Genomic DNA, 25,819 nt, shown 5'->3' with positions numbered 1-25,819 from the left:
GACTGTCTGGGATGTCCTCTGGTCCCCTAGGCTCTCCCTTCTGGCTGTGTCTTGGAACGCAGCCTCTGCTCTCGGGCTGTAGGCAGAGCTGCCCACTCCTGCCACTGGCACCGCTTGCCCCAGGAGACCTGAGCTGCAGATGTGCATGGTGATTGAATCATTTCTGCACACCACTGCTCACACAGCTCCCCAGGGACCCCCACTTGCCTGTGCAAGCTGTCATGAGATGTGTGTGCTCAAGTGCATCTGTGTTGGCATCCAGCATGTGCACGTACCTGCTGTGAAGTGTGCAAAGGGGCACATGTGTATGTGCCTATACACACGTGTGTGCTGTGCAGACACCTCTCTCTGGGTGCGTGTGCATAATGTGGACTGAACTAGTGAGGCCTCAAAGGTGGGAAATAAAATACTTATGTTGGGACAGCCGGCTGTTTGGTTAGCTGCCACCCTTGGGAGCTAGCTGCCTATGGAGCTCCACATTTCTACAGGGCAGTTAGGAGCACCTCATCCCCATGTCCAGCAAGGAGCCCACTGAGGGCTGTTTGCCTCCCCAAGCCGTTGAGGCAGTTGAGATGCTTCTCTCCTTGCTGACTTGGCAGCCCAGAGATATCCAGAGCTCTACCTGGACCTGTCAGAGGGGCTGCAGCCCAGCTGGGCTCATGGCGCCCTCCGTGTCCTCTTCCCCTCCCCACCTCCACGTCCCACCCTGCCCCATAAGGGCATGAGGTGGGTGTTCCCAGGCCTTTTCAGCTCTCAACGTTCTATTCTCCAAGCAGCCCTCTATGTGTAATAGCCACTAACTTTTCTTGAACTCATCTTCTGCACCAGGCACCACCAATGGTAGACACCCTTGCTCTGCTGGGTGGTGAGAAGTGTAAATGGAAGCTTGGTCCTGAAAGACGTCTCACAGGAGTTGGGAAGCCGAGCTGACCCCATGTCACCATCCAAAAACTTCCATTTGCCCAACTAAGCCCAGCCAAGCATAAGGTGCAAGAAGAAGCACAGAGCTGTGAAAGGGCCAGTGTCGTGGCTTTGGGCTGCCCTGGAAGAACAGCTCCCAGGGCTGCCGGGCCTGCAGCCTCCCCGCGGACCTGCCTTGGGACAGGCTTTGCAGCTTCAAAAGCAGGCATTCTCCTCTTATGGGGATGGAGTTTTCTGAACAGCCGGAGCTCCTCACAGGGAATCCTAAAGAGGCTGGTATTTGACAGTCTGCCAAAGGCTGGCCAGCCCGATCCTGTGCTTTGCAGACAGCGAAGCGGAGGTCCAGCTCTCTGCCCTATTCACTCAGCAGAGCAGGGTCCTGATCCCCCATGCTGATTAGCTTTGCATGGCTCCTGGCTGCTCGGACCAGGGCGTCCTGAGCCGGGATGGGGGTAACCTGCTTGGTCCCACCCCCCATTCAGAGGCAGTAGGAAGGGCTGAGGCCACGGGTGCACGCGGGGCCAGGCCGACAGTGATCTGTTGGGCAGGAGCCCGGCCTCGCGAACTCTAGAGCTGCAGCCACGGAGGATTTGTAGCGACTTGTAAAGGCTTAAAGGAGTCCAGGCGCCCGGAGGCGGATGAAGCAGCCCAGCCGTGCAGCGCTCCTGTGGCAAAGGGCGACCTCTGCTGGCCACTAGGTGTGTGCCACCTCCCAAAGCTGGCTGGTGTGCAGAGAGCCTGGTGGTGCAAGTGACTGGATTTGGACAGGTTGGGTGGAACAAGAAGGTCATCTCTTTGGGCCCAGTCACAGCGGGAGGTGGGGACTACCAGGAGGCTCTGACCGCCAGTCGTGGGGAGTGCAAAGAATAGCACATTAACAGCTGGAAAGGTAGAGGGTTTGAATCTCAGCCCAGCAGCTTTCCGGCTATGTCACCTTGGGCAATTTGCTTCACCTCTCTGAACGTTTTAAGGAGGAAGAAAATTAGCACTGCATAGGGCCTGGCCTGGTGCCTGAACATAGCAGGTATAGAGCAAATGGTAGATCCCAGCCTGCCCCTCAACAAGCTGTCTCTTGCATGCCTCCCTCAGCCCACCCTTCCTCTCTTTATGCCTGGGACCCTTTGCTCTCTAGGCCTTTGACCCTTTTACTCCAGAGACTGGCGCCTCCATCGCCTCCATTCCTGGGGTCAGTAACCGCAGTTCTCCACCATTGACTTCAACAGTTTAAAAATGGCACCTTACCTGTAGGTGTCTCCATAATCCGCTGGCCATTTGTTCTTTTATTGATTAAGAAACACAGGATACACCGCTGTCCCTGTTGTCTGCAATGTCCCTCATGCCATCTGTCTACCCACTCTTGGGTCTCGCAGGTGTCGCAAGCCCAGACACTCACCCCTCGGTTCCTGCGAGCTGCAGCCCTGCCTGGGAGCAAAGCCCCCCTGGGACCTGGACACGGCCCAGTGCCCCATGGCCTTGAACAAACCACTGATGGGCCCCAGGCTCCTCAGATTAAAACCAGCTGAGGCAGAGCAGGTAGATAGGGGACCTGAAAGCACCTTTGGCCTGTAATATTCCAGGAATTTTTCCATCCAGAAGCCAGTCCAGCCACCGGCCTCCAGACAGAACTGCCCGTGAGCCGGCGTGGGGCCCGCCCAAAGGTGGACAGTCCTGTCTCCCAGTTTGCTGTTTTCTTCTTAAAGCAGGACCTGGCCCCCTGCTGTGACTAAACAGAAAAGAATGGCCTCTGAGCCCCATGATCGCCAACTGGGTGGATCTAAGCTCCTGTGCCTGCCTGGGGCTTCCAGGCACTGTCATTCAACAAGCATTTATCAAGGCCCACCAGGCTCTGCCCCTGGACACAATGTCAGGCGAATGTTCCTCTTCAGAAGTAGACCCTTATGAGGTCACTGAGTTGCCCCTCTGCAGCATCCTGTTCTGCTGATGGGGAAACCAAAGCCACGAAACCAGAGAAACCCACTCAAAATCTATCCTGGCGGGGGACACCTGGGTGCTCACTGGAGTGAGGGAGAGTACAGAGGGCCTGGAAGCACACCTAGAACCTCCATGGTGCTCAGGTCTGGCCCCCAGGTCACTTAGGTTTGTCAACAGCGCCCCCTGCTGGCTGTTTGGGCCACCGGTGGCCCTTTGTCCTGGTGGTCAGTGGCCTGCCGACAGGGGGATGAAGGCCTTCCAGGCATGGGGTTTCTTTATACTTCTCTTCCATCTCCTCCAGCTAGGAGCTGAGCCAGCCCAGGCCTTTGTGGGATGGGTCTCCCTGTCCTGGCTGGCTGTGAAAGTTGAATTCTCTATTGGAACCCTGGCTACCAGTGTTCACCCATGCCCCCACATGGGACCCAGGTCTTCACTGCTGCAGGGGTATCACGTGGTGCCTGGGAGACCACCAGGGTCCTTTGGCTGTGATGGGGACTGGCACCAGGAACTGAGATGGCCTTGCTGAAGGTGGCAATGTCTTGATCCTGCTCTGGGCTCTCTGTGTCCTTGTCTTCCCCACCATGGTTTGTGCCTGGCCCCAGGAGCCTTTGTCATGTGGATGCTGGCTGAGGGTCTGTGTGGGTAAACTCAGGGGGACACATTCAGCTCCCGCTTGCGTGACCTACAGAAGTAGCAAGCGGAGCTGCCCTGATCACACCCCTGCTGACCCAGACCACACACACACACACACACGCACACCTGTATCCTACCCCCTCCCCAGGACCTGTTCAAGAGTGAAAATTGTAAAGGGAAAGCCAGGATTCTAGAGCTGGCTCCTACCCAACAAGCTGTAATCTCCAAGCCTCAGTTTCTTCATCTGTAAAATGGGCATGTAACTACATTCTCTTACCTGTGCTGTGCCTGGACCAGTACCTGACTTGTAGGAGCTCAGCACATGGTCATCTAATAGGTAAATATGGGCTCGGACCAAGAGTTCCTTGAACACAAGAAAATGATTTCATTTTAATCTCTGCATGCCCAATCCATCTAGCCTAGGACCCTGCACAGTGTCGTTATTAAAAAGCATTTTGGCCAGATGCAGTGGCTCACGCCTGTAATCCCAGCACTTTGGGAGGCCGAGGTGGGCAGATCACGAGGTCAGGAGATCGAGACCATCCTGGCTAACACAGTGAAACCCGTCTCTACTGAAAATACAAAAAATTAGCTGGACGTGGTGGCAGGCGCCTGTAGTCACAGCTACTCTGGAGGCTGAGGCAGGAGAACGGCGTGAACCCGGGAGGTGGAGCTTACAATGAGCCGAGATCGCACCACTGCACTCCAGCCTGGGCGACAGACTCATCTCAAAACAAAACAAAACAAAACAAAACAAAACAAAGAGCATTTCTTGGGACAGCGTAAGCATGTACGAATGAGCAAGTGGAGACTAAAGATGTTTGAATGGATGAGTAGACAGGTGAACAGGCGGGCATTTGTTTTTATTATTGTTATTTTTTAAATTTTCTTTTTGGGTGCTCCATCACCCTCCTCCTCCTTCCCCAGGCAGGTATTTCGATGGATAAATGATGGGTGGAGAAATTGGGCGGCGGGTGGGATGAATGGAGGGATGGTTGGCAGGGTGACGGTGGAAGAAATAAGTATGGGCACAACCCCCACTTTCCCCTTCTTGCTGGAGAGCTCCAGAAAGCACTTATCAAAAGTACAGAGTCCCAGATGACCCAGGATGTCCACTTCTGAGTGTATGTTCTCTAGACTAATTCACACACATGTGATGTGCCGGTATGAACGGTTATTCCTGCAGCACTGCAATGATAAAAATTTGGAGCCAGGCACGGTGGCTCACGCCTGTAATCCCAGCACTTCGGGAGGCCGAGGTGGGCGGATTGCCTGAGGTCAGGAGTTTGAGACCAGCCTGGCCCATATGGTGAAACCCCATCTCTATTAAAAATATAAAAATTAGCCGGGCGTGGTGGCAGGCGCCTGTAATCCCAGCTACTCGGGAAGCTGAGACAGGAGAATCGCTTGAACCCGGGAGGCGGAGGCTGCAGTGAGCCAAGATCATGCCATTGCACTCCAGTCTGGGAGACAGAGGGAGACTCAGTCTCAAAATGAAAGAAAAAGAAAGAAAAAGAAAAATTTGGAAACAGGTTCAGGGTCCCTCATTTCAGGCTGGAGTGTGAGCCCCCTGAGCAGAGGGGCCTTGTCTGGGGGCTCAAGCCTTAGAACAGCACCTGGCAGGGGGTCAATGGACCGATGTTAGTTGGATGATGCTTCATCATACCTAGGAATACTGTGCAGCCATTAAAAAATGAAAAGGTGGCCAGGCGCAGTGGCTCACACCTGTAATCCCAGCACTTTGGGAGGCCAAGGCAGGCGAATCATGAGGTAAGGAGATCGAGACCATCCTGGCTAACACAGTGAAACCCCATTTCTACTAAAAATACAAAAAATTAGCCAAGTGTGGCCGGGTGCGGTGGCACATGAATCCTAGTACTTTGGGAGGCCGAGGTGGGCAGATCACCAGGTCAGGAGATCGAGACCATCCTGGTTAACACGGTGAAACCCCGTCCCTACTAAAAGTACAAAAAATTAGCCGGGCGTGGTGGCGGGCGCCTGTAGTCGCAACTACTCAGAAGGCTGAGGCAGGAGAATGGCATGAACCTGGGAGGCGGAGCTTACAGTGAGCCGAGATCGCGCCACTGTACTCCAGCCTGGTGAAAGTGCAAGACTCCGTCTCCAAAAAAAAAAAAAAAAAGAAAAGAAAATTAGCCAGGCATAGTGGCAGCGCCTGTGGTCCCAGCTACTTGGGAGGCTGAAACAGGAGACTCGCTTGAACCCGGGAGGCGGAGGTTGCAGTGAGCCAAGATTGTGCCACTGCACTCTAGCCTGGGCAACAAAGCAAAACTGTCTCAAAAAAAAAGAAAGAAAAGGAAGAAAAGGAAGACGCTCTTTGTGTCTTGATGTGGAATAAACTTTCAGATGTATCAAGAGGAAGAAAAAAGCGACGTCCAAATAATGTGTAATGTTATTTTCTGTTTTTAAAAATGTGGCAAGAAAAAGTGCGTGTAGATATTTGCTTCTAGATGAGACTCTCCAGAAGGGGGACTGATGGCACTGGTTCTCCTAGAAAAGGCACCAGGGGCCTGGGGACAGGGTCTGGACCCAGGACTGGATACCTTTGTGGACTTTCTGATTTTTGAACCATGCAAATGAATTACCTTTTCAGACACACATGGAGCAATAAGAATTGCAGCAAGAGCTATACATCCTTTAAAGCAATTGGAGGAGGAACAGGACTTTCTTCCAAAGGCTGGGGCCGGGCAGAGGTGTTAGTTCCCTCAACGAGCGTGTGTAGAAAGCAGACAGGCAGGCAGACACACCTACACTTCCACCAGCTGCGAGGATTTGGCACATCTGGGGACCTCAGTTTCCTCACCTGTAAAATGGAGATGATCCTAGCCTTACAGAGTGGGTGTGAAGAGGAAAGGAGAGAATGCAAGTGTCCAGCACATGAAAAGTCCAGGGTGACATGGCCAGAGATGAGGGGTCTTTAGTGGGGAGTGTGGCAGAGTAGCAGAGAAGGCTTAGGGCTCCAGGTCTCCTGTCCAGCACCCTGGGTCTGACCGAAATGTCTGCAGCCTGAACTATCCACTGGGGGCAGGAGGGCAAACCGAGCTGGCAGCGGGCAGACTCCTGCCTTGGCCCAAGAACCTGAATCCCTGAGCAGTGGGTGGACTAGGGCCTTACAGTCCTTCCTCTCTCTACCTAGATCTCTGCCATTGCTGTGTGGCCTCCCTGGAGCGGCCTGGGGACTCCTGGGGCTATTTCAAGCCGAGGGAGCTTCCTCCACTTAGCTCTGTCATCCAGAAGGAAGTCCCATTCATGCTAATGGCTCTGACGCTCCCTTCTCCCACACTTCAGGAAGGGTGAGCCTAGTGCCAAGCCATCCGTGCACCCGCACTGTCAGCCTTGCACAATGGAAACCGCGGGCTGGCAGTCAGGAACCCTGGTTTCTGGTGTGGGCTCAGACACCACTTGCTGTGCCACCCTGGCTTTTCTCTTTCTGTCTCTCAGCCTCAGTTTCTTTATCTAGAAAATGGCTGTGGTGGTCATTCTTATCCTCCTTTTCCAAGAGGGCAAAGTGAAAAAAACAGTTGTGAACGGTTTGTAAATTATGGAGAACTCTAAAGCCTGAGGGACTGGGGGAGGGCAGGTGCCACCTGAGATCTCCACTCAGAGGACACGTGCACTGAAGGTCATCATATGGGAAGGTCCCCCTGCACATGTATGAACACACACACACACGTACACACACACACACACGGGCCAAGCCCTGAACCAGGAATCCAAGGGGAATTGCCACCTCTCCCACCACCCAAAACACACATGCACGTACAGAAATGTGTGCACCTGGCTGGGAGTGGTGGCTCACACCTGTAATCCCAGCACTTTGGGAGGCTGAGGTGGGCGGATCACCTGAGGTCAGGAGTTTGAGACCAGCCTGGCCAACATGGTGAAACTCCATCTCTACTAAAAATACAAAAATTAGCCAGGTGTGTGGTGGACACCTGTAATCCCAGCTACTCCGGAGACTGAGGCAGGATAATCGCTTGAGCCTGGGAGGCAGAGGTTGCAATGAGCCGAGATCACACCACTGCACTCCAGCCTAGGTGACAAGAGCGAAACTCCATCTCAAAAAAAAAGAAAAGAAAAGAAATGTGGGCGTGCCTGCCCAGTGCTCACATGTGCCACACATGGAAAGCACCTGGAACATTTTCCTGCCCTCAGCCCAGTGAGGTACCCCAGGTGCAGCCCCACAGGGCCCAGCAAAGGGCTCTGGAACCTACCAGTGTTGTGGCCAGAGGGCAGTTGGGAGGCTGGTGCAAGGTTGGCAGGCCTGGCGTGATCCAATAACACCCTCTCCCTTCTCTTCGCAGGCTGGACAACGTTCATGGCTCTCGGGTAGAACCCAGCGAAACGGCCAGAATGAATTCTATGGACAGGCACATCCAGCAGACCAATGACCGACTGCAGTGCATCAAGCAGGTGGGTGTGGGGCAAGGCACACTCTGAGGGCGGGACAGATGGGGCGGACAGAGCAGCAGGCCTATGCTATAGCAACAGGGCATCCGGCAGGTGCTGGCTGGAGCGGATGGCAGGGCCTCCTGACCACCTACCTATCGAGGCCGTTATTGGCATGCTGGCACTGACCAGCCTAATGCTGGAATCACCTGCCTGGGTTTCAATGCCAATGCTCCCCTGTCCCTTTGCACACCCTTCCCAGCTGTGTGACATTGGGCCAGTGTTGTGGCCTCTCTGGGCTCTGTTTATGTGCAAGGCTGCAGTGATGCACCTGGCACTTCCATCTCCCTCCCACCACCTCCCTCCCCAGAACTAAGCTCCCTACCTCTTTGCTCCAGTTGTTCTTTAAAAAAAAAAAAAGTCACAGGCATGTGGCAGCTCACGCCTGTAATCCCAGGACTTGGAGAGGCCAAGGTAGGAAGATTGCATGAGCCCAGGAGTTTGAGCCCAGCCTGGGTAACATAGCAAGACCCTGTCTCGGCGGGGGGGGGAAGGAAGAGAAAAGAAAGAAAAGAAAAGAAATTAAAGCTGAGAAAATTTTAAAATATTTACTAATTTATTTAAAAAGAGGAACCCATTATAGGCTGGGCCCAGTGGTTCATACCTGTAATCTCAGCACTTTGGGAGGCTAAGGGAGGAGGATCACTTGAAGCCAAGAATTTGAAACCAGCCTGGGCAACATAGTGAGACCCCATCTCTATTTAAAAAAAAAAAAAAAAAAGCCACAAGAGAAGAGGTCCTAGGAAATCGTATCATTTTACAGGAAACGAAACAAGTACAGAGAGGAGAAGTGGGTAGCCTGAGGCCACTCAGCCCCTCTGGTGCTGGGAAGACCTCATTCCAGAGAGTGCCATGGTCCCCCGCCTGCCGAAGCTCACACCAAGCCCAAGAGGCAGGCTGCCCAGGAGTTCCTCTATTTGACTGCGGGGAGGTGGGGAATCTTTCACAGGGGCGCCCCCAAGCGGTGGCCAGGAGTGATGCGCCCAACCGCTGGGCCCAGCTCCCACAGCCCAGGCTGGTAGCTTCCCTGTGCAGACCGAGGAACATTATTCACTCCAGGAAGGATCAGATACAGCGAGAGGGGCACGGGCTTTGGTGTCAGATGCCTTGGACCCAAGTCCTCATTATTCTATGGACCCACAATGGGATCTCAAGCTAGTCCTCCATTTCTCTGAGCCTCAGTTTCCCCATGTGTCAAATGGGGCCCACCTCGTAGGATGATGTGAGGATGTTATGGGTGAGACACGTAGCCCAGCCCTAGTGTGTGGTGGGTGATCAGCTAATGGCAGTGGTGGCCATTGTCCTCAATATGTGACAGGGAAGGGAGTGCTGGGGCTCGGGCCCCTGGCCTAGGCCAGCTTAGCAAGAAGCTCAGGCAACCAGCATGGGCTGCTGGCCCCTGGGTTCCAGCCAGGTGGAGCTCACAGGCCCCTCCCCACCCAGCCTTCCCTGCCTGAGGGCCAGGGCCCAGACGGAGCCTCCCCAAGGTGCCTGCCCAGTAGAACTGAGGCTATTCCACGAGAACGAGGGGTGTGTGTCCTCTTATTAGCATCGAGCAGAGCAATCTTGAAGTCCGTGCGGGGTCTGTGGAGAGGAAATTGAAGAAGACTTGTTATGGATTGAACCCAACCCCAATGGCTCTCCCAAAAGCCCGTTAAGCGCCTCTGCTCACCATGGCAGAATAGAAACCAGACGCTGAGACTCCCTCCTGCCCCACCCTCCCTCCTCCCACTTAGGGTTCTGCAGGGCTCTCTCCTAGCTCTGCCTTTCACCCCGTTTCTCCCACCCTTTGCTCACTGGCAGTGGCCCTGCCCCCACAATGGGACACTCATGCCTCCTGTGCGTGAGACCCTCCACATGGCAGGCACATCACTCCTGCCGAGACCTGCTCTCACCCTCTTTCCTCTAGGCACCCAGCTCCGTATCACTAGGGGTCAGGGTGCACCTGACTTCCTTGGCCCTCCCTGGGTCTAGCTTGGGCAGAGCCCACCAGAAGCCCCTCACAGCATGGCACACAGCTCAGTCACCATTGCGTCGCTTACAAACTATGCAGCCTTAAGTTGCTGCTTCACCTCCCTTCATCTATAAAATGGGCATTATAATTAATGCACACTCAACCAGCACATGCCAGAGCCCACACCACCCTCCCTCACCTGCCCTGGCACACACATGCATGCACACACATAGAGGGCTCTGCCTTTCAGCCAGGCAGTGGTGCGTTTGTGAGTGTGAGCAACCTGCCCAGATGCCCCCTGGGCCATCCAGAGCTCCCTGCATGCTCCATGCCCCTCCTCCCACACCCCCGGTCAGACACAGCTCAGTGCTGACTTCTGTCTGCTCCACAGCTGCCCTAGAAGGCAGCCTCGGCTGGCTGGGGGTTGTTGATTCTCAGGCATCCTGTAACCTAATCAGAAGAGAAAGGCAAGCATGTCTGCACAAGCTGAGATGATGGATGTGTCGGCTGTGCAGACTTCGGGCCGGTAGGGGCTGTGGTTCCCTCACCTCTCCACACAGCCATCCCTTCCTGCCCTCACCTTGGTTGTAGCGTTTGCTGACATTCACCAACCCCCGCCCTCTGCACCCTGCTGACCAGGTCTCTTCACAGCCTCTATCTCAGCTGCCTTTGTCCCTTCTCCGCCTCTTGGTACTGGGAGAACCAGTGCTTCCTCTCTGCAACATGCCCTTCTCAGAGATGACTGGCACATCCAAGCTCCACGTGGAGAGCCCTGCACATCAGCTCATTCCTGTTCAGCAGCTGCCCGGAACCCCAGGGGCCCTTCCGAGCATCTGTACCCCATCCCTGAGCTAGAACACTTCCTGTGCACCCAGCTATCTCACCTACCCTGTTCTGTCTCTCTGGAGCTATGGGCCCTGTAGGAATACATCAGGTCTCCCACCAGGTTGAGCTCCTTGGGGGCAGAGGACATGCCATATTCATCTCAAAATCACAGAATCTAGCATAGCATCCAGCTCAGAGTGGGGCCCAACTATTTTGGGTGGGCTGAGGAGAGGGGTGGGCTGATTAATAGATACGTAAGGGAATGGATGGATGGATGGACATATGGGCAGATAATTAGATGGGTGGGTGGGTGGACATGTATAGATGATGAATGGATAAATGGATGAATAAACAGATAGGTGGGTGGCTGGATAAATTGACTTCTGGATGAATGGGTAGATAGGTAGATGAATGAAGGGATGGATGAGTGGTGGATAAAGTGGTGAATGGATGAATGGGTGGGTTGGCAAGCAGACAGATGGATGAATTGATTCATTTAGGATGGATGGATGGATGGATGGATGGATGGATGGATGGATACATGCATAGATTGATGACTGGATGAATCATTTGATTCACAGATGGACTGGTGGACAGATGGATTGATAAGATGAATTCATCATTTCAAGGCATTGTTGTGCCCTGTTCCTGCCCCAGCAGATTCAATGCCTTTGGATATAGCCCAACTCTTATGAGGAATTATAGAGATGGGCAGGCTTTCTGATGGGGGACAGAGTACTAGTGTCTGGTAACAGCGACAGTTAGGGAGGCCTCTGCCTATGATTCAAACGTGTGCTCCCATCCCCAGCCCATCAATGGCTGGCCAAGCTCACCCCTGCCCTGCCCTGGCCCCTCCCTCCACCTCCCACTGGGGCTCATTCTGCAGTAGCCACCTTGCTGGCCTACACAGCAGGCTCACCATCCTTTGGACAGTTAACTGCTCCCCAATCATTTCCCATGGGGCCCAGCCTTGTGCCAGCCTTTGGGGTTCCAGAGGTGAACAGGAAGGAGGCTGTTTCTCCCCTCAAGAGGCTCACAAGAGAAACAGGGAACCGTGGAGGGTCCCTGGCATCAATAGCAGTAGCAGTCTTCCCCTGGGCTCCTGCTCTGTCATGAGTTCCCTGTCATTTCTCAACTTTGCAGCAGCCCTGAATGCCGTCACTGCCCCGTTTCACAGATGTGGGGTCTGATGTGCAGCACCGTCTCCTGGGCTGCATGGCTCAGCGACTCAGACGGGGTTTGGACCATGTCTGTCCTGCTTGTTTCACTAAATCACTTTGTCTCTCTGTGCACTTCAGTCACCTCATGGTTGAAATAGGCGACAATGGCACAGAGAGGGGAGGGGGCTTGGCCAAGGCCAAAGAGCTGCACAGTAGCCAGCAGTGTATTCCCAGCACTTTGGGAGACTGTGGTGGGAGGACTACTTGAGCTCAGGAGTGTAAGACCAGCCTGGGCAACATAGCAAGACCTCATCTCTATTAAAAATCAACAACAACAAAAAGTAGCCAGGCATGGTGGTGCACACCGGTAATCCAAGCTACTTGGCAAGCTGAAGTGGGAGGATCCCTTGAGCCCAGGAGACTAAAGCTGCAGTGAGCTATGATTGCACTGCTATACTCCAGCCTGGGTGACAGAATGAGACCCTGTCAAAAAAAAAAAAAAAAAAAAAAAAAAAAAAAAAACAAAAAAACACCAGCAAAGGTGTTTTCTGATGTTTTCTTCAGCAGTGAGATGTACCCACAGCCTACAGGCCACATGAGCTGTCTGGGGTAAGCTCTGAAGGCTGGTGAGATACTGAAGGCTGGGCACTCAGGTGCCAGAACCAGACTGGGCTTCTGAGACTGACCTCAGAGGCCACCCCTGCACCCAGAGCCCCAAAGTGGGGTGCTGTGACCAGCTGGGGGCAAGCAGCTCTGAGGCAGCATGCAGGGGTGGCTGGTGGGCAGGAATCTGCTGATTTGCATGGCTTTCCACATGCAGCCCAGATACCACCTGTGGCCTCTGAGGGGCATGCTTTAGAGAAAGGGCACAGGAGGCAGAGGTGAGGACCCACCGCTGCCCTCACAGAGGGCTTGTTTCTGTATCTTGAAATTCCTCCCATCTCACACAATTCAAATGCAGGGAGCACCGCCTTTGCAGAAGGAGCCAGGGCTGAGAGCGGCCACGTGCAGCTGTGCTTCCAGGGGAGCCTTTGGGAGACAGAGTCAGGGGCAAGGGCAGCCCCACGTGGGAACACCCCATGCTTCAGGCACTTTGCCAGGGGCCATATAAGCCTCATCTTGTTTAAGCCTCACTGCAGCCCTGTGACGGAGGGCTTTGTTGCTGCTTGCCCGCCCTCTTTCTCTCCTACATCGTTTTCTCTCCCTTTACCTCCATGGAAGGAGGGCATTCTTCCTTTCACTTTCCTCCACCCATTTTTAAATATCTTGCCTTGCATGAACCACATTGTAGCAACAGTCATGGAACCTTAAGTGAAAGAAATAAAACTTCCCACCACCAAGTCATGTTCTGTCATATCCCCATTTTATAGACAGGGCTATTGAGGCTCAGAGAGCTGAGGGGAACCATCCTTGGTCAGTGGTTGGAAGGGGGTGAAGGCAGAGTGTGGACTCCCATAGCTTCCCTGCCAATTCTGGGCCCTGCGACTCCTAAGCCCCTTCCCGCCCTGGCTCTGGGGCAGGCTCATGCTGCAGGTCAAATGGAGGGACTGCCCTGGGTGGCTCCTGTTCTGCTGTCTCTCCCAGCACCAAGGCAATGGGACCTCAGGAGGTGCCATCGTCTCTGCAGTGGTTAACACTCCTGCGCTGTGGACACCTTCCAGGGGTCCTTCAGGAGGACAGTCAGTCACAGCCAAATTGGGCCAGAGCCCCATCCCAGAATCTCACCTTTGCCCCTAATCTGCTCCTTCCCCTAGCCACATCTTTTGTCTCCTGGACTCAGTACCCAGCTCAGAGGGCCTGGGGAGATGGATAAGAGTGAAGGGGAACCACCCTCTTTGCTCTGCACCTCACCCACCCCAGCAGCCCTGCAGCCTGGGCCTGAAGCAGAACCGGGAGGCCCGGCCCCCTGGCACCAGAATTCAGTCTCCATCGACTCAGACTCTCTGCCTGGCAGGGATCTGAGCTCAGGCTGACTTCCCCATCCATGCCAGCAGCCTCTGAGCAGATCCAGGCAGGGCCCAGAAAGACACACAGCAGCCCCTAGTGTGAGGACAGTCCAGGCACATGTGCTTCCTCTACCCTCCCAGCTGGCTGTGGCCTCCCCCAAGCCCTCACCTTATGTGGCTACGACAGAGCAGGCTCCAAAGCCTGAGCTGGTGGGAGCCCATTTGGTGGTGGGGCCTGGGCGGTGGGGGGTGGTCAGGAAGGAATCTCCAGGGCCAGCCTGTCCTGGAACAGGGAGGGAGAACCCCCAGAACCCTGCAGGGATCACCTTCCGCCACCTCCACCAGCATCCAGAAAGCATTCTGCTATTAGTCATCAGCCTTCTCTAGACCTTAGTTTTCCTGTCTTTGCAATGGGGCTACTAATCCACTGGGGGTGAAGGTGGGGGTAGGGGTGGGGGTGGGGCAGGCATGCCGAGCGCAGGGGGTGAAATCGAGCATGAGAAAGCTCACTGATCCCAACTACCCCTTTACCCCTTTCCGTGAACCTCCTCCCAAGTGAGGCTGGGGTCTTCCCACTCCAGACGCCCACACGCTGCCCATGCTACCCTCATTCCTGGAGCCTCAGCTACCTCATTTTCCTTTCCCACAGCACTTACAGAATCCTGCCAACTTCCACAATGCTGCCACGGAGCTGCTGGACTGGTGTGGAGACCCACGGGCCTTCCAGCGGCCCTTCGAGCAGAGCCTGATGGGCTGTTTGACGGTGAGTCTGCACCCTGTGCACCCGCATTCCTGCCCAGGAACGTCAGCTGAGGGCTAGTGTGCCCGTCCAGGTGTCAGAGAGGTTGTCAGACATTGGGAGGTGACACCAGTGAGAGTTGGGTCACTGGGAAGACACTGGTGCTAGGGGGATGGCCCTATTGGGTGTGTCCCCCACGTGCACACTCCCTAGGGGACCTGGAATTGATGAGGAGGCACAGTCCCTAGGGATTGTGTGGGTTCCCACACTTGATGAGAAAGACTCAGGGCTCACTTTGTGGGTCACTGTTTCATCATAAGCACAGTAGAGAGACTCTCAAAGGGTTTTCAGCCATTTTTTATCCAGTCGTTCATTCATTCATTCACTTAGCAAACATGTGTGGAGCTTCTTTTGTCGTCATCCATCCATTCAGGTAAGCATTGATTGAGCCCCTCTTACATCCATCCATCTAGCCAAATAAGCATTGATCTCTCATTGATCATGTATGATCCCTCTGCTAAGTCTGGGGAAACTGAAGATGAATAAGGCTTCACTGAGCCTGGTTTCCTCTGTAGTGGAGGAGGCAGATGTATAAAGAAGTGACTGAGAAAATCATGTCCACAGTGAAGGCAGCACAGAGAAGGGAATCCTGAACTGGCTGGGTGGCGGGACGGGGCGTGGAAAACGGAGGAAAGGAAAGGAGCCACCCTTCGTATGCCGGGGTCTGCCAAGCAACAGAGGGGAGCAGGAGTGCTCAGGCACCTGGAACAGCATCTGCAAGAGGTCAGAGAACTGGAAGGGTCGAGGCTGCAAACTGGTCCAGGTCCAGAGTTTGTGGTATGATCGGCCAGGCTAAGGAGCTTGCCATCTAACAGGGCCCCATAAAAGTCACTCAAAGCTTGGGAATGTCCCCAGCCATGTGGCCTGTGTCCATAAGTGTGATGACCAGGGAGGGCAGCTGCTTAGAAGGCCCTGAGTCCGCTTTGAAAGGAATGTGGGTAAACAGATGGCAGGGGAGCCCGCCTAGCCTGAGGCTGGGAGAGGAGGGACATGGAGGATGTCTGGCCAGGCGGGAACAGTGGGCATGGCCCACGGGCACCAGGCTTCCTGAAAAGCTGGGAGGAGACAAAAGTCCCACATGGCCTTGGCCTGGAGAGGAAGAAATAGCGGCCACACGGCTATCGTGACAAAGCATCTGTTCTGTGTCCGGTGGGGAGCCGGCCCACAGAATATGCCATCCCACCAAATCCCCTCAGTGAGCCTGGCCTGCAACACTCCCCATTTTACAGAGGAGGAAGCTGAGACTTGTAACTGACTTCCCAAGGGTGCACAGCCTTAAAGGTGGGCTTGGGATTCCGGCCGAGGCCCTGCCTGTCTCCAGAGGGGATGCCCTTGGCCATTAGGGATGTCAGACAGGGACGCAGCCAGGACCCTCCTGGGACTCCTCTGCTTGTCAGAAGTCAGCACCATCTGGCTCCCTCAGGCCACGGGCCAAATCGAGCAGCCACCTGCACTGCCCAGTCTTCCTCATCCTTCAGCCCATGGGCTCCCCTCTCCCTCCCCACAGCCCTCTAATCTTCTTTGTGGGGATCTGGTTCCAGGCTAAGCCCTGTGGGCAGGGACAGATGTTGCCAGAGGCCCCCTCACTTCCACCCCAGCGGAGGATGGAGGTGGGGACCTTGCATGATGTGTGGCCAGCCAGGCTGCCACAGTCTCCAGCACACTGCCCCGAGCCTGACCCTATCTAGGATGTAGGGACTGGAGACTGAATCAGAGAGTGGCCCTCACCAGCCTGGATGGACCAGGAACTGGCTCTGCCTTGGCCCTCTTGTCCATGCGCTCGTTCACGAACATTCACTGGGCTCTTGTTGGGGGCCAGGCTCTGTGCTGGGCCCCAGAGGGACCATTGTCAAGGGGCTGGCCTGCCAGGGGGAGCCTGACATTGAACCTGCAAAGGAGCAAACAGGGACACATGCCAGAGCTCCGGGAAAGAGGGCAAGGGCACAGGGCAGGAAATGTCTCCTGAGGAGGTGACCTCCTTGGGAGGATGAGAGAGCAGGGTGCTCCAGGCAGAGGGAACTGCTGATGCAAAGGCCCTGAGGCTTGCTCTGTTCATGAACAGAAAGAAGGTTCAGGTGGCTGGAGCCCAGGGAAGGGAGAAGGGTGTGAGATGAAGCAGAGGAAGGAGGCAGAAAGCAGCTAACGCAGGGCCCACAGGCCAAGTGAGAAGAGTCTGGGCGTTATTGGAAGGGCAGTGGGGAGCCCTTGAAGGGTTGTCAGCAGGAGAGTGATGGGCTATGACTTGCATGGGGGCAGGAGCTCTGAAGGGAGCATCTTTGGAGGGCAGGATGGAGGGATCATGGAGGGCTTCCTGGAGGAGGGAGGGCCCCATGGGATCTGGCTGGACAGAGAGGAAGCCATGGCAGGGGAGGCTGTGTAGACAGTGCCCACTCTCCTGGGCCTCTGCTCCCTGCCCCCAGTGTAAGGCATGCACCTGGTGGAATGGCCCGCACTCCTGCAGCCTGGCCACAGCTGCAGAGACCTGAGTCTGGCTGTCCCTTAGAGGTCAGTAGAGCCAGCAGCTTTGAAGGGGCTTGGTGGGGGGTAGTGGGGATTGTTATAAATGACACTTCAGTGCTCAGGGTATTTTCCCTAGGCACTGTCTCTTTGGATCCTTATAAAGACCCTTTGAGGTGGGCAAGGAGTCACTCACTACTCCCATTTTACAAACAAGGCCACTGGGAGCGGGAGCAGCTTACCCCAGTCCCAGGCTGGTCCCACAGACTCTCTGGGAACCTCTGGGGCCTGTTGCCAGTACCCCCATTTCCCGGGCACCCTCAGCCCCAGCCCTGCCCCATGGAGATGAACAGGATGCGGGAGGTAGATCCCAAGGGACCTAGGTGGGGCAAGACAGCTGTCCCCTTCCCACACACATGCACACACACCCTCCCCATCCAGGTGTCAACCTGAGACCTCCAGGTTGCTGCAATCCCCTGGGTGACCTCTGGAAGCAAACTCCAAATTCCTCTGGATCCAGCTTACTTTGAAGATATAAATTAAAAACCACTTAGCCCTGAGCAGCAAATGGACACATTTCTGTCATACTCGCTTCTAAGCAGCTCAGGCACAGTTAAAGTGACCCCAGACCTGGCCCTGCCCTCCCCTCTGCTTCACACCTCGAGACTTTAGGATGCGGAAGCACAGGACCCCCAGGGGCGGGCACAAGCCCCGGGCCACCACTTCCTCGTCAGAAGTAGGCCCTTCCTCCTCCAGTAGTCAGGCAGAGCAGCCCCTCTGGGTGCCCTCTCCCTCCCTCCCGTGACCTTAGGGAACGGCACAAGACAGAGGAGACAGTGGGAGAGCAGGTCCGGGAGGGAAACAGGTGTCACATCAGCAGTCCACTCCCTCATCTCCCCAACGAGGACGCCCCGCAGCTTCAGAGGAGGTCAGAGTCAGAAAGACCTTTCACGTCCCGCCCCTCTGCCAGGAATGGAGACCCCTTCTCCAGCATTCCCCAGACAGCCTGTCCTCCTTTGCGGCCAGCAGCCTGGACGCTTTTCAAGACAACTCAGTTGTTTTGTGGGACTAATGTAATTTACCATGTGACCTTGAGAAAGTGACCATCCTTTTTTTTTTTTTTTTTAAATTTTTTTAAATTTTAGAGACAGGGTCTTGCCCTGTCATCCAGGCTGGAATGCGGTGGCACGATCATTGCTCACTGTAGCCTCAACCTCCTGGGCTTAAGTGATCCTCCTGCCTCAGCCTCCTGGGTAACTGGGACTAGAGGCGCCTGCCACCATGCCAGGTCAATTTTTAAAATTTTTTTCTTAGAGGTGGGGCCTTGCTATGTTGCCCAGGATGGTCTCAAACTCCTGGGTTCAAATGATCCTCGCACCTCAGCCTCCTAAGTAGCTAGGTACCACAGGCCTGCACCATCACACCAGACTAAATAAATTTTTGTACAAATGGGGCTGGGCACGATGGCTCACGCCTATAAGCCCAAGCACACCTGAGGTCAGGACTTCAAGACCAGCCTGGCCAAAATGGTGAAACCCTGTCTCTACTGAAAGAACGAAAGAAAATTAGCTGGACGTGGTGGCGCGCACCTGTAATCCCATCTTCTTGGGTGGCTGAGGTAGGAAAATTCCTTGAACTCAGGAGGCGGATGTTGCACTGAGCTGAAATCATGCTATTGCACTCTAGCCTGGGCAACAGAGTGGGACGCTGTCTCAAAAAAAAAAAAAAAAAAAAAAATTGTGTACATATGAGATCTTGCTATGTTTCCCAGACTGGTCTTGAACTCCTGGGTGTAAGCTGTCCTGCCTCAGCCTCCCCAAGTGCTGGGATTACAGGTGTGAGCTACCATACCCAGCCAAGTTCTCCATCTTTTGTCTGGACTTTAGTTTCCCTGTCTGTGGCATGAGGCTGGGCTCCCTGACCTGTGAGGTCCCCTGGCTCCAGGGATCTAGGTGTCTGGCAGCCAGGATGACAGGGCAGCCTCAGGAGTGCTCCCCCGCCCCCCGCCACCGTGGGTCAAGCAGCAGTGCCTGGGCAGCCCGCAGAGGACCACAGCGCCTCAGCCACTCACGCTGGCTTTTATGGGGAGGGGTCCTTGCACCCCACAGGACCTTCACAGAGAGCACCATGACCACTGGGGTGAGAGTGGACCTCTCTTCAAAACAAGCCGCACAGCTGAGCCCACGCTCCCACTACTGCCAGTCAGACCTTGCGTCCCAGGACTTTCTGGGGGTCCTCAGGCTGGGCCAGAGGAACCCAGGGGATAGCAATGCATGAGGCACTCTAGGGTCACAGGATTCGGTTCAGCTTACTCTGCCACACCTGTGCTCTGTGGCCTTGACTTCCTCATCAGTGAAAGGAGGCTGTTGGAGCCAGTGACCCTTCTGAATGCTGGGGCACAAATGACTTGGTGACAAGCAGAAGTCCCTGCTCCTCCACCCACCCGGTTGGCCCTTGCAGCCGCCATGTAGCACCAAGCCCCTCTAGCTCGTTAGCTAGTATTTTTTCCTTTTTAACTAGAGCAACAGGATTAGCCAGTATTGGCCAAACGTGGGGACTTTTGCCTTCCTTCCCTGAACCCAGGGCCCGAGGGTCCTCAGTGCAGTTGGAAGTTATGGCGTTAACCCTTTGTGGACTGAGAAAGAAGTCTTAGCACGGAAAGGGCCCAGAGTTTTCAGCTAGACTGCCTGGATCACATCCTGGCTGTGTCACTGACCAGCTTTGAGGTTTGTTCAACCTCTGTTTCCTCATCTGTAAATCAGAGATAATAATAATAATACGTACCTGCTGGAGCTGCTGGAAGAATTTGCACTTTGTTGCATACAAAGCACCTATGTGTGTGGGAGCCAGCATTTTCACTGCAGCACCTGTAAGCATCAGTGTTTCCCCTTGACAGCAGCCTCACGACTGCACCAGTCGGAACAGGCCGCTCTGTGCACACAGGCTTCCACCTAAGGTTCTACAAAGAGGAAAGGCACCAGAGTCCACATATGAGCTGCAGTGGCAACCTTCAGTCCAGAACCTTCCTCCTCACTCTCTGGAGGAGAGTCTACCTGCAGGCTTGAAATATTCAACAGGCCATAAAGAGTTAGGGACCTTGGTTTTGTATGTGGACAGTGAGACTTATGGTGAGGATGTCCTCACCCTGGGGTGGCCCAGAGACTGGGACATGTAGAGGGGCAAACAAAGCCTGTGGGAAAGAGGCCTAGGGAGTGTGGAAGACTTCTGTGCCGGGGGCTTCTGTCTGCAGCAGAGACGCTGAGCAAACATCCTAACCTGACAACATCCTTTTTCCTCCCAACCTGGCTCAAACATTAGCCCTGCACAGGAGGGTGCAGGGAGGGCCACAGTCCCATTCCAGGAGTCACTGGTGATCCTGGGAAGGGGAACCTGTTGGCTCCTCCCTGATTCAGCACGGGACATTCTCTGAGTCTCCAGTGTTATTTTAAATTGGTCTAGATAAATGGTGTTCCCACCCCTTTTAGCCCCAGAGCCCTTTTCACAAATCCCTGAGACACAAAGTGGCGATGGGGAACGATTCTGTTGGATCTGGGGGCCAGGCCAAACCCCATGGCAGTCTGAGGCCCCTCCAGGCGCCTCTGGAGCAGGTGGTTCCTGGAGGCTTGGCAGCTGAGTCCCCCCTTTTTCATAAGTACCAGCCTACTGCATCTGGGTGCTCTCCCCACTCAGCCATAGCCACCCCAGCTGCTTTCTAAATGACTCCATTTTCCAAGGTCCTTCCTTCTTAATAGAGAAAGCTAATTTTGCTGCTGTTAATGAGGAAGGCGGGTGTGAGGGAGCAGATCTGGGAGTCGCGGGACACCTGGAAATGGGTGGGGACAGAGTGAAGCCAGAGGGGCATGAGCTTGCAGAGTCATCCTAGGGTCCCCTGGAGCGCCCCGTCCCACACTGCCCCCCAGGGGACCAATGGCCCTGCCAGTCTCCCGCCTCTCACCCTGCCAGCCCCTGCTTCTGAGATTTATAAGGAGATGGGTGGGACCTTCAGGCTGCAAACACATCACTGCTGTTATGGAAGCCCCCCATTTGCTGGGGCTTGAGGCTAGAGACAAACCCCAGGCTGCACATGGGAGTCCTGCAGTTTCTGGCTAAGGTTGAGGGGGCCGCAGGGTGCTTGGCATGGAGCAGCATTAGGATGCCTGCCCCATCCAGGAAGCCTTAGTCCATTAAACAGCTCTGACCTGAAGCCCTGTGGGAAGCAGTTTGTTCTAAATCACTGCTTTTTTTTTTTTTTTTTTTTTTTGAGAAGGAGTCTTGCTGTTCTGCCCAGGCTGGAGTGCAGTGGTACGATCTAGGCCCACTGCGACTTCCCCATCCCAGGTTCAAGCGCTTCTCCTGCCTCTGCCTCCAGAATTGCTGGGATTACAGGTGCCCGCCACCATGCCCGGCTAATTTTTTTTATTTTTAGAAGAGACGGGGTTTCACCATGTTGTCCGGGCTGGTCTCGAACTCTTGACCTCAAGTGATCCACCTTCCTCAGCCTCCCAAAGTGCTAGGATTACAGGTGTGAGCCACCACACCTGGCCTAAATCACTGCTTTAGATGAGGTGCATGCTGATTCGGAGGGGAAGGGCTGGGCCTAAGAGTCTGCATTTATAACAGGCCCCATGGAAAGGAGATGGAAGAGCCACACAGATGGAGCAGAGACCCTTAGGGCCCACCCTAAGGATGGTGGTACAGGATCCCCAGCCGACTTCTAGAATGTGGTCGAATCTGAGCCCTTGGAAGCAGCAGGGCCTATGGGTTTGCTGTCGGGACCATTGTCAGCCTGGGAAACCCCTGAGGACGGGGCCAGGATCCCAGGGCCTGGCACGGAAGAGGTGTTAATCAGTATTTGCTGAGCGACTGAAGAAGGCACGGTAGACTCCTGGCTCCACCTGATGGCGGGGGCCTGCCTTAGCCTGCCTACCTCACCCACTTCACCTGCAAAACGGGCATATCCACTGGCTCTGGGCTCCGTGACTCACCTGCCCTCCTCCCCTCTTGCTGTCAGGTGGTCAGTCGGGTGGCAGCCCAGCAAGGCTTCGACCTGGACCTTGGCTACAGACTACTGGCCGTATGTGCTGCAAACCGAGACAAGTTCACCCCGAAGTCTGCCGGTAGGTGTCCGTGGGGGACTCCGCGATGTCATCGGGAGGTAGGGAGGGGAACTGACTCTAAACCAGGCCTGTCTGCTGCCCCTGCCGGCTGGTGCCTCCATTTGTCTAGGTGTAGTGCGAGCCCCTGAGGAAGAGGTACTCATCCAACAGGCTCTGGGACCCACAGATGGGGCTGTCCCTGTGCCTCTCCCAGGGAGTATACTTGTCTCAGAGGGTACCGCAGGGCCAGAGAGGGTCCCAAGGCACACCAAACCCCAGCAGCAGGCACTGTGCTACAGGCAGGACCAGCATCAGTTCACTCCATCACCACAGTGACCCCTTGGCATAAGCACTGTGATCTCCCCATTTTACAGATGAGGAAACTGAGACTCACTGACACTGAGGACATTTCCCAAGGCCACACAGCTGGAAGGCAGCACAGCAGGGATTTAAGCCCAGGCCTGTACTTCAGAGTCAGCATTCTTAACCTTTATACTCCACTACCTTCATTCATTCCCCAAAAATTGTTTAAAATGTAACAAAATTGAAAACAAAATGAATCACTACACTCAGGGTTCCGTATTGCAACTTTGTCATCACCTGCAGACCCTGTATTAAGCAGGGGCCATGAAGAGTGCCAAGCAGCATTCTGTCTGGGAGGGCTTTGAGCACTTTTTAAAGATACAGTTTTATTTTACATTTCCCACCATCCTCATAACCTTGCTTAGGCCTCAGGCGCCCTGCTAGCTTTAAGCCGGACAGACCTGTCACTTGCTAAGTGTGTGGTCTCTGAGCCTCAGCTGATCTCTCAGGGAAGGCAGGAATGATAAGGAGACCCCTGACTTCAGGGGTCATTGTAAGTGCTAGAAATACATAAAGTGCCTAGCACCATGTCTGGATATTGTTAACATTCCTTATGGAGTCAGGACAAGCAGTTGAAAAAGCAAAAAAGAAACAGTTATTTCCTTTGTATAACAATAAAACGGACGTTTTCACTGAATTCATCAGTCAGTTCTTTGGAGTGTATATAGACACAGCCTTCATGAAAACGTTGTAAGGACATCTCACAATGTGTTTCCATAAATATGCTCAACTTATAATCTCACGTGGATGGCGCTGCACACGTAAGTGTGTGGTGGCCTCATTAGCCAATAGCTACTCTGAAACCCTTGGCCCGCCTACATTGGGATATTGCTATCGTATTGAATTGCTTGCCAGAAAATGGTCTTGGAATCTCACAAGGGACATCTATTCCTGATGGAGTGTGCTGTTTTCATAATGACTTAAGTCAATACAGTGTTGACAAGGTAGAAATGACTTATCAAAGACACATACCTCTTGAGTGCCCTTACTGTGCAGGCACCCGGCAAGGGCTGAATTTACAAGGGCAACCAAACAGAAAAGGTCCTGCCTCGAGAAACTCACAGTGCAGAGCAGGGGCCAGCAAGCTTTTTCCATCAAGGGCCAGACAGTATATATCTTAGGCTGTGGGGGCTCTGTGAAAGCTGCCATAGATAGTACGTAGAGGAATGGAGTTGGCTGGTTCCACAAAAACTTTATTTATGAAAACAAGTGCTGTGTGAGGTAATCCCAGCACTTTGGGAGGCTCAGGCAGGTGGATCACTTGAGTTCAGGAGTTCGAGACCAGCCTGGGTAACATGGTGAAACCCCATCTCTACAAAAAAATACAAAAATTAGCTGGCTGTGGTGGTGCACGCCTGTGGTCCCAGGCTGCTTGGGAGGCTGGGATGGGAGGATCACTTGAGCCTGGGAGGTGGAGGTTGCAGTGAGTCAAGATCGAGCCACTGCATTCCAGCCTGGGTGATAGAGTAAGACCCTATCTCAAAACAACAACAGCCAAGAAACCAGAACAAAAAAACCAAGTGATTAACGATACTTCCTGATCCCTAGTCTAGAGGGAGAGGAAAACATTGATCAAATAATTAGAGGGGTGTGTGTGTGTGTGTAAGCTCAAGCTGTGATAAGTGCCTTGAAGGAAAAGTGAAGGATGGCAAGGGGATGTTGTTGAGGGCAGACCACTCTGGGGTTGTAGCAGTCTCCCCCGAGACCCAAAGGTTGATAAGTGAAGAAAACAAGAAAGAGCATCTTTGCAGTTAAGGGGACGGCCTGTGCAAAGGTGTTGAGGTGGAAGGGGAGCATGCATAGCTTTTTGTCAGAACTAAGAGAAAGGCAGTGATTCTGGAGCCCAGAGGCAGGGGGTACATGGCAAAGGTGAGGCTGGAGAGATCAGCAGCAGCGGAAACATTCAGAGCCTGTCTTGGAGGTCACGGTCTTTGTCCTGAGAGTGATGGGAACATGGCTAAATGCTCATTTTGTGACGACGGCTCTGGCTATAAAAGAACAGATTGCACGGGGGCTGGAAGCCCACCTGGATGTAGGTGGCCAGTTGAAAGATCACTGGGGAGGTCGGGGTGAGGATGATGGTGGCTGGATCAGGAAGACAAGAGTAGAATGGAGACAGAGGGATATTTAAGAGGCAAAACTATGCCACAGAGGGAGAAGGAGACCTGGAGAATGGGCTGTCCCAGGAGCCCAGCGCCTCTCCAGAGGAGCAGGAGAGACTCAGGTCTCCGTGCAGCCCCTTCACAAAGGGTCACTGAAACCCCTGCCCTGCTGACACGTGCTGGGCGTTCTCGTATGTTTTGTGGCGGTGCTCAGCTTTGTGAGACACGGAATACTATCTACATTTATGGATGAAGAAATGGAAGCTTAGAGAGGTCCTATGACTTCCCTGAGGTCACCCAACTCATAAGTGATGGGCTGGAACCTGAACTCCTAGCCCCCTGGCTGCAGGCCCAGGGCTCTGCCTGCCCCATCACAGCAGGCCTGGGCAGCCCTCCATTTCTGTTGGAGAGAGCCCTTCATGCTGCTCAGGCGTCTCTAGCAAGGCCTCTGAGTGGCATTCCCAGCATCACTTCTTCGCTTGAAACAGGGATTTGTTCTTTCCTCCATCTGCACCCCCGCTTGAACACAGCCTTTATAATTTAGAAAGCCCTTTCCCATGCATTGTGTCTGTGAACTCACGTGACCCTCTGACACTACACAGGCTCCCAGGAGATGAATTCTCAGTGTACCTGTTCTGCAGCTGAGAACACTGAGGCACAGCAGTGCCTGTGGCTTGGCCATCCTTGAATTCCCTTATTAGGAGTCAAACCCTTGTCAGTGCCCATAGCCATGACTAACTACCTTTCAAGGCCACCCCTCCAGACATACGGGCTCTTGGGATCCCAGTCACCCCCTGCTTGCCCCATCTTCTGGAAAGGAAAGGGGGCCAGTCTGAGGGGGGAGCCTCCACCTGCTGATTTTATTTGAGGGATGAAGGGCCTGCTAGGGGCAGGCTGGGCCATAAGAGGGGTGGAGGCTGTGGTGAGCCAAGCTGGGACCCCAAGTCCCAGATATGGCACCGGCGCCGGGCCTCCTCTTGGCCACCTGTCTGAGCTGTGGCCTCGTCTGTGAAGACAGCTGATTTGCCCAGGTCATGGGCTGCCTGTGAGGATGCAGTGGGACCCCCTAATAATGGGAGTGAGGAAGGGGCCCAGCTAATACCTGACACACACTGGGGGCCAAGTAAATATGACCCTCCAGCCTTCCTCCTCCACTTCCATGTG

General features: G+C 54.3%; 1 protein-coding gene across 9 annotated transcripts in view; it reads left to right on the top strand.

Moving 5' to 3' along the window:
- Positions 1 to 25,819, top strand: part of ZMIZ1 (zinc finger MIZ-type containing 1) — a 263,905-nt gene that overhangs the window by 146,978 nt on the left and 91,108 nt on the right. For all 9 annotated transcript variants that reach the window (XM_073019022.1, XM_007962831.3, XM_007962828.3 and 6 more), the window contains 3 exons: positions 7,809 to 7,917; positions 14,488 to 14,601; positions 22,106 to 22,211. In XM_073019022.1, coding sequence (XP_072875123.1) covers positions 7,858 to 7,917; positions 14,488 to 14,601; positions 22,106 to 22,211 — 280 coding nt within the window. In that variant the 5' untranslated portion in view covers positions 7,809 to 7,857. The remainder of the gene's footprint in view (positions 1 to 7,808; positions 7,918 to 14,487; positions 14,602 to 22,105; positions 22,212 to 25,819) is intronic.

The sequence above is a fragment of the Chlorocebus sabaeus genome, chromosome 9, assembly GCF_047675955.1.
Source record: "Chlorocebus sabaeus isolate Y175 chromosome 9, mChlSab1.0.hap1, whole genome shotgun sequence".
Classification (NCBI taxonomy): domain Eukaryota; kingdom Metazoa; phylum Chordata; class Mammalia; order Primates; family Cercopithecidae; genus Chlorocebus; species Chlorocebus sabaeus.
This window is presented reverse-complemented; position numbering and strand designations above follow the sequence as displayed.